General features: G+C 38.6%; 2 protein-coding genes across 3 annotated transcripts; both read right to left on the bottom strand.

Moving 5' to 3' along the window:
• Positions 1-180: 180 nt before the first annotated feature.
• Positions 181-5,033, bottom strand: LOC147317533 (F-box and leucine-rich repeat protein 13-like). Of its 2 annotated transcripts, none has more exons than XM_086312932.1 (8): positions 4,547-5,033; positions 3,792-3,869; positions 2,969-3,035; positions 2,703-2,822; positions 2,471-2,598; positions 2,143-2,259; positions 1,883-1,990; positions 181-825 (listed from the first exon to the last, which is right to left on the bottom strand). In XM_086312932.1, exons 1-8 carry the CDS (start codon positions 4,714-4,716, stop codon positions 729-731), a joined length of 885 nt encoding a protein of 294 aa, XP_086169058.1. In that variant the 5' UTR covers positions 4,717-5,033; the 3' UTR covers positions 181-728. The 2 variants fall into 2 exon arrangements, with proteins under 2 accessions (XP_086169058.1, XP_086169059.1); XM_086312933.1 differs by having other exon boundaries at positions 2,471-2,565.
• A 456-nt stretch (positions 5,034-5,489) lies between these two features.
• On the bottom strand, positions 5,490-8,712 carry LOC147317532 (uncharacterized). The gene is made up of 5 exons (XM_086257959.1): positions 8,013-8,712; positions 6,618-6,753; positions 6,304-6,401; positions 5,850-5,893; positions 5,490-5,665 (listed from the first exon to the last, which is right to left on the bottom strand). The coding sequence occupies exons 1-5, from the start codon at positions 8,710-8,712 to the stop codon at positions 5,510-5,512; spliced, it is 1,134 nt and encodes a 377-aa protein (XP_086114085.1). The 3' UTR covers positions 5,490-5,509.
• Between the last annotated feature and the right edge of the window lie 135 nt (positions 8,713-8,847).

The following is an 8,847-nucleotide window of genomic DNA, read 5'->3' as shown; positions in this document are numbered from 1 at the left end:
GAATGCAAATTATAGAAATTTGAAAGTACTCCTGCATCTTTTATTTTTGCTAATTCCATGTACAATATCATGCCTTTGTAGCCAGACTGTAATCTTTACATTTTAATGTAAAATATAATCAGACATATTATTAAACCCATTGCCCCCATTTCATGTTTTATAAACAGTTTATTAAATCTTAGTATTCTTAGCTTCTGTTTTTAGTTTATTTTTAGTTTATTTGACTCAATTCAGATGAAAAAAACAAGCTCACAGTTTTGCTCTAAGTAGCAGTAACCCACTACACCACTACAAAGTCAGCGGCACATACAAACAAAAGCAGTTTTTTGTTTGTTTTTTTAAATTTTAAGTTGTAAAATACGATGAGATGGGTTTTTACCTAACAACATTAACCTGAGTTAAAAGTAGAAAAACAAGCAGCCTTTTAAAAAATTCCCGCAAAGTTATATAATGACAGAAAATATTTAATGCTTAGACGATACACCCTTCAGATTTCTGCACATCTGATAACAATCTTTAAACGCATGCAGTCAAGCACATATACCGGTATTAAATGCTTTTTAGTCATCCTTGAAAATAGTCCCTCAGACCATGGCAGACCTCATTTAGCCTGTTGCTCATGTAATAGCATAGAAAAATAAAACTAATAATGCTACATACTTGGCTAAATCAACATTTCCCTCTTTGATTTGTTCAATAAATATTTCGTGGAGATATAACTGTCAGGGTCAGGACAAAGGGGAAACATTAACGGTGCTGTTCACTTCTTTGATCTCGTGTTCAGTGGGTAGATGTGCACAGCCATAGAGATGAAGCACCTTCAGCCTAAAAGGAGACAAACATGGAACCAGATCATAGGTGCCAGCATGCATTTTTCATATTTTGTAACTACAGAAAGACATTTGATTTGGGTATAGATTGCTCCTTTATTCTGCCATGTCACTCACTTATTAGATCACTAGCAGCTGACTTTCATATTTTCGAATAATTTCCACCAATTAGATCATCATTGCATTAATTACTGCAGTGCTGACATGCTTTATTTTCGTGGTCAGTTACAGTGTGCTCATGATAAGATGGAAGGAAAGTCTTTTTTTTTTGCAACTTTCGTAACTGTCATATGCTACGAAAACATCACAGAGTTTCACACTGCATAATCATGTCTCAGCATGTAATTTGTTTAGTGTGGCACTCATATATGGTTTTACACTCGTATGAACTTCTAAAAGATTGTTCAATTGAATTTAGGAGACAGATACAACATAATGAGCAGAGTGTCAACTCAGGCAGACCCATTAAATGGAGCCCACAGTCCTGTGACATCAGCTGACCTCAGTGCCTGTCCTCAATATTTGATGGCTCAGCTGATATCCTTCTGCACATATTATTAGGACATTTTATAAAAGGTTCACTATTTAAGTTGTCCCAGTCTCCCCGCTACATCCCCGATTCTCCTTTTCGTGTGACACAGCTTCACCAGATGCTACTAGATAAACTACAGTCCATCCAGAAAGTACTTTTTTTTACACATTTGATTGTGTTACAGCCTTATTCTACACACACTGCCCATCATTGATAAACATCATTTATATATGAGCTAATTATAATTTTATCCTGTAAAAGGTCATGGGGGGTGAACCTAATGTGTTCGTGTGTGCTACATTTAGAACTGCAACAGTGGAAAACCTTTGACATTTAAATATGTAGAGAAATGAATAGAAATTGAGTTTGAAAGCGTGTGAAGAGCAGCTACTGCAACCTTCTGAAACACTGTATTGATACGTCCTTGTGTTCATTCTGCTCAGTGGAATTAATGGCAGTACACAGTGACTCTGCATTTTGTGCAGAGAATAAAGAAACATCTTTGAATGTGTGTTTTTACCTCTTGCAATGTTGGCAAAGCTTCAGTATTTTCTTTACGGTGATGTGGCAGAAACTGAGTTTGATGGTATGAAGATGTCTGTTGCAGTAATTTGCTAGCAGAGAAACCCTGGGTCACATCATGCATGCACAACACACACACACACACACACACACACACACACACACACACACACACACACACACACACACAGGTGAGGGTTCACTTGTTCGTCACTGACACTAGCACATTGATCACATGTGGTGAGACGTGCTTTGTACCCTCTGTTTCCGGTGCTGGTGGAGCTGAGATCCAGCTGCTGAAGTCTTGTGCAGCCCAGAGCCAAAGACTGAACACCTGCATCTGTTACTGCTTTACAGCCACTCACATCAACAGCTCTAACTCACACAAACAAAAACCCACATGGATATCATAGATGTTAATTGTTATGTCAAGTATGAAAATATGAATTTAACTTTTTATTTTCTAAAGTAAAACATATTTTTATACAGTTCCTCTGGCCGGTTTCTATTGATAAGAACACCGCTGGCAACGCTTGGTTCTTATTAATTATGTGCACTTTGCTTCCCTTTGCATATGTGTGGATACCTGATACAAGGTGAATATTTGCTGATGCTATGCAGTGTCAGGTCAGTGACTCCAGGACAGGAACTGAAGGACAGACTCTGAAGTTCAATGCAGTTCTGGAGCAAAGTATCAACTATGGCATGAGTGACCTGTTAGCGGCAGGGACTACGTTTAGAGCACTATTAAAGACAGAGCTGCAACTCCATAAACATTCAATGTGTAGATTCAGATTGAGTCACAGAAAACTATCCACCTGTAGTCCTGTGAGATTCAGTGAAATGAGGCTTTTGAGCCGTGCTGTCAACCCAGTGAGGCTGTTTACGGTGATTTTTGGCACTCGTCCGATGTTTAGATGCTGAAGGCCGGAGCACATCTGGATATGAAGACATGCAGAAATGTACAAGGACTTACTTTTTCACATGCTAAATCATGTTTAGTAAATGAAGCTCTGCAGAGCATCATAGTTTTTTTTTTATATTAATAGTATGTGTTTTTAACTGTTATATCAAAATTTAGCACCTCATATACTGTCTGTAGCCAGGATGAAGTAAGGAACTGACAGCCAAACACCTCCAACCTGCGCAGGCTAAAAGACAATGTTGTAAACACCAAAAACAACAACATCACAATCTTGATGTGGTGGTTATTTAATGTCCTTCTGATAATCACATCTCATTCTTCACGAGACGAAGTGGTATTTATTTCAAATAATAAAACCATTCGGTGTCCAGGAATTCAAACTAAGTTTAAAATAAGGATTGCGAGGATTAACTAAGGATTATCTGAAACATAAGAGCAGCGTCTTTCGAGGCTTAGACTTGAGAATGTGAGGTGTCAGCCACTACAAGCCGTTATCAGAATAACATTATAATTTTTCTCTTTGATGCAATTCTCACAACTCCTCCAGTTATTAATTCAGTTAAGTCAGAGGTTTCAAGGCCTTTTATACCAGTGGCCACAACAGCCCACTGTGATCTTAAGTGGGCTGGACCGATGAAAATCCCCTTTCTGTCAGTGCAAAGACATTTAATTCCTGCAATATCTCAATAGAAGAAGTGCAAATTTAACAGTGCCCTGAAATTCTCTGTCTGACAGAGAGACTGTATTTCATGTCTGAAGTGTAATTCATATTTCAACTTGACTAAACTAAAACTCATCTGACAACCACTTGAAGACATCCCCCCAAAAAACCCTTCATGCACGATATTTACAAAGACAGTTTATCCAGAGACAAACATGCACGTGCATTATGGGACACTTTCTAACCCCCACCTAAGCCTACAGTGTAGCATGAGTTACACCACCATTAGCAGTAAATGTGTTAATAGGGAAGGATTCTGACCTGTCTTTGTGTTTCAGGACAAGTTCTTTCAGTGGGGCATCAGTGACTTGACAGCCATTCAGGACAATAGATTTTAGGCTATAGAAGAAGAAACAAAGTTATCCGCCCATGTCAGATTCTTTATCTGGTATTATAACAGAGGTTAAGAAACTGGATGGACTGATTTCAACAAACACTTGGCATCAGTGGGAAGGGAAACTTAACAGTAATAAAACTCAGGCAAAACCAAACTCATGGAAGTGCGAACATCTACCAGTTGTGGATGGGTGCATAGATGGACAGACCCACAAATATGAAGATATAATATTTTCACCATACAACATGCCCTTCTTACTCTGAGCACAGTAAACAATTCAACATGTAAAACATATTTTTCACTTCACTAAGATAAAAATGACAAGAAGTCAATTATACACAACCTGTGATCAGCACAAAAATCATCCCTTCATCATTTAAAATGATGACATTTTTTGGAGTGAAGGTTTTTACTTTGTTAGAGGTTTAGAGGTTAGGTCAAGGCAGTTAGTGGGAGTTGTTAGGGTCACTGTAACATCCTCCTGTGTGTGTGTGTACTTGTTTAAATGTCTTCATGAGGACCATAAATTGGCCTCTCACTGTATTCATGGGGACCAACAGTCAATGTGGGGACATGAATTTGAAGGCATGCTTAAAATTTTGTATTTAGGTTATGGTAATAATTAGGTCATGGTTACTCAGTAAGCCGTGAAAACAAACATATGTGTGTGTTTACTGACCCTTTTCTGTAATCCGTCAGAGCCTTCACTCCTGTGTCTGTTGCTCCACTCCAGCTTACATCCACACTAGTCACGTGATCACAGCACTGACTAATCACTGACAAAATTTGATCACCATGGAGACCAGGACCAGTACAACTTGTGACCTTGAGTTCCTGAAATGATCGCATGACTTTATATTCACGATATTTGCACTGCTGTCACAAAGTACTGATGTAAGCCGCAAAATATCACATTTTACACACTTTACATCTATGAGACTTGTGACCAGTGATGGAAGATGCATTCAGAGTTTGGGTTTAATAAAAAAGTGGCAGCACAAAAAATAGATAATGAATGTGATTTTTTTTACATAACAGTCAGACACAACTCTAAGTTATTTTCACAGCCTTTCAGCAGAACTTCCAATCCTTCATGCCACCTCTGCATGATTATCATTTAGTTATTTACTCTATTGAATCATATTTTTGTATTACTTTTCTTGTTATTGGATTTTTTTTTTTTTTACCTTAAGCGAATTCCTACACAGTGAGAAAAACATCTGCAGCCCACTGGAGCAGACAGAGAGGCCACTGCAGCTATATAGAAACAAACTTCGAGGACAACGTCTGCCCACACACAGCAACCACTGGTCAGTTAAAGCCGAGTTTTCAAGCCTTAGATTTTTCCCTTGAAGGAGGAGTAAAACATAAACTTTTGTTTAATGTAAGCAGCTTTTTTGTTCATTCAAAACTCTGAACTGTAGTTTCTATGCATGACTGTGCAGGTCAGTGTAATCATGTGTATGTTTGTTCAGGGAGCAGTAGAGCACACACCAGCTGGAAGCTCTTACATCATGAGAACGTACCATGTGCTGCTATTTGGAAAAGTTTAGAAAATCCCTCTGACATCTGTCCTGTGTTCGATCTGAATTTTAGCAGAATGATACTAAAATCTAGCTGAAGTGTTTACCAAACTACAGGTTCACTCACACAGTGAGTGATCAGATGCCAGTGCATGCAGGCGGTGGCAGACCTGCACCACTATGGATAAATCCCTATGAGGCAGCAGAGACAGGATGAACAGCCACACCTCATCAGGCAAACACAACCAGCGGTCTCTTACGGGGACGCCTGCTGACTAGCAGGTGTAACGACACCACAACATGCAAAACAGAAAGTAGAGGGATTGTTTTAACAAGACACTGTGAAATGTTACAACCAATGTTAAGATTATTACATTAAAACACCAGATAGACTTGGGTTTAAAAAACTGTTTAAAAAAAAGGCTAAAACTATGTGCGCATGTAGTAAAGATTTCCTACCTGGTATTCAAAGGTATTGTCCATAGTGACATCCGTGGCAGAGTCTGTAAGTGTGAATGAAAGTTACACATTGTCAAAGGAGCTTGGAAAGAAAAGCGTCTGGACTTCTTTAAGTCCAGACGCTTTTCTTTCCAAGCTCCTTTGACTACGATGACCTGGATGACTGAGAACCTTCACAGACAAAGTTACACATTATATTCTGATGTAAAAACAGCGCTAATTCTGAGCATTTACTTGGTTAAAAAGTGAAACGCATAAGTAAACATTATATTGGCTTGTTAACCAGAATGTCTGATAAAGAGTGAAATGAATTATACATAAGTTTCAACAGTTGGAGCAAATTTGTCATGTGAGATGTTGGTGACTGAGCTTTCCTTTGGTCTTCTGTTTTTTATAGCACTTTATCATCTTTTTGCAGTTTTGTCTGTAATTTTGATGTCAAGCTTACACTCACATGATGTAAGTCCAGAGTCATCATGATGAAGAGTGTGTGTCTGTACAGGTCGCGGGATCAGATTCAGTTTCTTTGTGTACTTGATTGCTTGTTGATGTCTGCAGGAGACAAAGGGTGAAATTCAACTTCTCATCATCACACACTAGACAAAATTATTTGGCTATTAAAATTAAAATTTGGTTCATATGCCCTTAGATAAGAAGAGAAAAGTGTACATCAGGAGAGCGTAGACGTCTGGGGAAACTTAACAAGTTTTTCTAGTATAAACTTGTTCAAAGGTTATAAACAACTCTCCACACACTAAATTAGCTAACCTTGGAAATCTTTCTCCCAGTGAATTATCAGTGAGGATCCAGCGAGCTCTATCTCCAGCTCTATTTTTTGGATCTTTGAGAATCCTCTGATGGTCTGTACTGTCTGGATGATGTCTAATCCTGTTTTGAAGCAAACCTAACCACAGACACAAGAGGGGGGAAATACATATTAGCAAACTGCTTAAACCTTTTCATCTCAGCATTCCTTGAATTACAGTATTTATTTGTAAAAAGCCCTTGGCACCTTGCTGTAGAGCACTTATGAGTTATAAATAACTCCATGACAGGCTGATTTGTTCTTCCAAGGATAGAAGTGAGGAAATTTAGTTTTTGATAAGAAACAAAAAAGGAATGAAAAGCCAAACATTAATGTCCAAATGTAAAACTTGATCATCTTTTTTTCTGTCCTGTTTATCTCATAACCTAAGGGTTCATTTCATGACAAAGTGAAAGCATCTTGACACCTTGATAGTAATAATTAGCAATGCCACATTTTTAATCTTTTGAAACAATTTAAACTATAGCATTTTAAAGAAACACCCATCCATCTGTCTTCTTCTACAGATGGATGGATTTGGATGGTCTTGGTTTGACTGGAGCCCTTTCCAGCTGTCATAGGGTGAGGGATGATGAGGTACACTCTGGACAGGTTGCCAGAGACAGTCATTCACACTCATGTTCACATCTAGGGCCAGTTTAGAGTCAGTAATTAGCCTAACCTGCACATAATTGGGCCGTGGGCGAAAGCCAGAGAACAAGGAGAGAACATGCCAGGAGAGACTCCACACAGAAATGCTCCAGTTAGCTGGTGGATTCAAACCCAGGACCTTCTTGCCACCACACCACTGTGCTAACTGGACTGTTATTTATTAGATTTTTCATCTAATTGACTATAGCTTGAAATATTGAACTAATACAATTTTTTAATATTCTTTTTAAATTCTGTAATTTTGATGTGGATTCACTGGAAAATCCAAATTTTCCAACTATATCTTGTCTTTTAAAGGGTTATAGGAACTGAGTAACAAGACTCAAACATCATGACAAGAGGACTCCATATGAATGGAAACCAAAGTTAACTACCAAAGTAAAACACTAAATTAGTAAGGATAAATAAAACAAGAAAACTCAGTAGTAAGCTTGACATGCAGGAAAGACAGATGGAAAACAGAGGAAAACACTAAAGAAATGATTCATTAAAGTTCAAGCTGTAACTGGAACAAAGAACTAAAGACTCAAAATACTGAGAAAATAAAAGAAGATTAAAAGGAAAATAATAAACAAACTAAAGGCCAAAATACAAGGTCCATAAACTCTAAACTCAGGGTCCAAACACCCCCGGACCATCAACACACGTCGACTGATTGCATACAACATATATAACGATTTCCATACCTGGGTTAGAAACAGGAGCAGCATCCTTCTCCACACAGTACACATCACCTGGCTTGTTCTCATCATTCGAGGCTCTCTCTTCTGCAGTTTCCTTCATAAAAGCTGTAGGTGTTTGCTTCACAGTCAAATTGCTGCAAGATTTTGCACTTCTATATTCGCTAGGAGTTTTCTTGGTGCCATGTGAGCTCCTCTCCTCTGCGCTTTCTGCTGCGGTGGTTCTTTTGCTTCCTGTGTTGTTAACCTGTTTTTTAATCTCAGGATTTGTGATGTAAGAGTTCAGTTCAAAGCAAGACCCCGGACAAGCTGGAGCTTTAACATAATCGCCCATTTCTCCAGATGTCGTCCCCTCTTTCACAGGTGACTCAGGCTTGAAATGCTGGCTTATTCTGAGGTGATTTAGCTGAGCCACACATAGCTGGTACTGCTCATACACACTCAAGTTTAATGACGATTTCAAGGGATGGATAACATGGGAATTAGCTGTTTTTGCCGTCTGCTCAGGTATTATCTCTGGCTCAGCGAGGCTTATTTGACTATGTGTGTGATCTGAACTGGATTCCTGTTCTTTTCTATAATTTCCCTCATTCCTGTCATCTTGTATTTTCTCCTTCTCATTTTCTTCCATCCACTTGTCCTCTTTGCTCCGTACCTTTTGACTTTCTGACACCTCTCTTTTAGCTCCAGCTCTTTTAGAAGTCATGCCACTGAAATTGTTGCTTTCATCTAGCGGTTTTAAGATATTCACTTCACTGTACGCGGAGCTCTTTTTACAAATGGCATTCCTCCCAGATGATGTGGACTCTTTGATCAAGTGTGTTGCAGCATCAGATGTGAA

This window comes from Aulonocara sp. 'chitande type north' Nkhata Bay, linkage group LG12 (assembly GCF_057382095.1).
Source record: "Aulonocara sp. 'chitande type north' Nkhata Bay isolate Kocher_YH1m ecotype deep benthic linkage group LG12, A_spYH_male_GT1.1, whole genome shotgun sequence".
Classification (NCBI taxonomy): Eukaryota; Metazoa; Chordata; class Actinopteri; order Cichliformes; family Cichlidae; genus Aulonocara; species Aulonocara sp. 'chitande type north' Nkhata Bay.
Note: the sequence above shows the minus strand (reverse complement) of the source record. Positions and strands in the feature narration are given on the sequence as shown.

Excerpts from the sequence above, each read along its gene's own strand:
- LOC147317533 (XM_086312932.1), bottom strand. The coding sequence starts at position 4,716 with ATGCGATCATTTCAGGAACTCAAGGTCACAAGTTGTACTGGTCCTGGT. Across the intron at positions 2,823-2,968 it reads GGCTACAGACAGTATATGAG|ATGTGCTCCGGCCTTCAGCA; the intron begins GTGCTAAATTTT and ends CTTCATATCCAG. Across the intron at positions 826-1,882 it reads CTTTGCCAACATTGCAAGAG|GCTGAAGGTGCTTCATCTCT; the intron begins GTAAAAACACAC and ends GTCTCCTTTTAG.
- LOC147317532 (XM_086257959.1), bottom strand. The coding sequence starts at position 8,712 with ATGACTTCTAAAAGAGCTGGAGCTAAAAGAGAGGTGTCAGAAAGTCAA. Across the intron at positions 6,754-8,012 it reads TGCTCCTGTTTCTAACCCAG|GTTTGCTTCAAAACAGGATT; the intron begins GTATGGAAATCG and ends GTCTGTGGTTAG. Across the intron at positions 6,402-6,617 it reads CTGGGAGAAAGATTTCCAAG|ACATCAACAAGCAATCAAGT; the intron begins GTTAGCTAATTT and ends TGTCTCCTGCAG.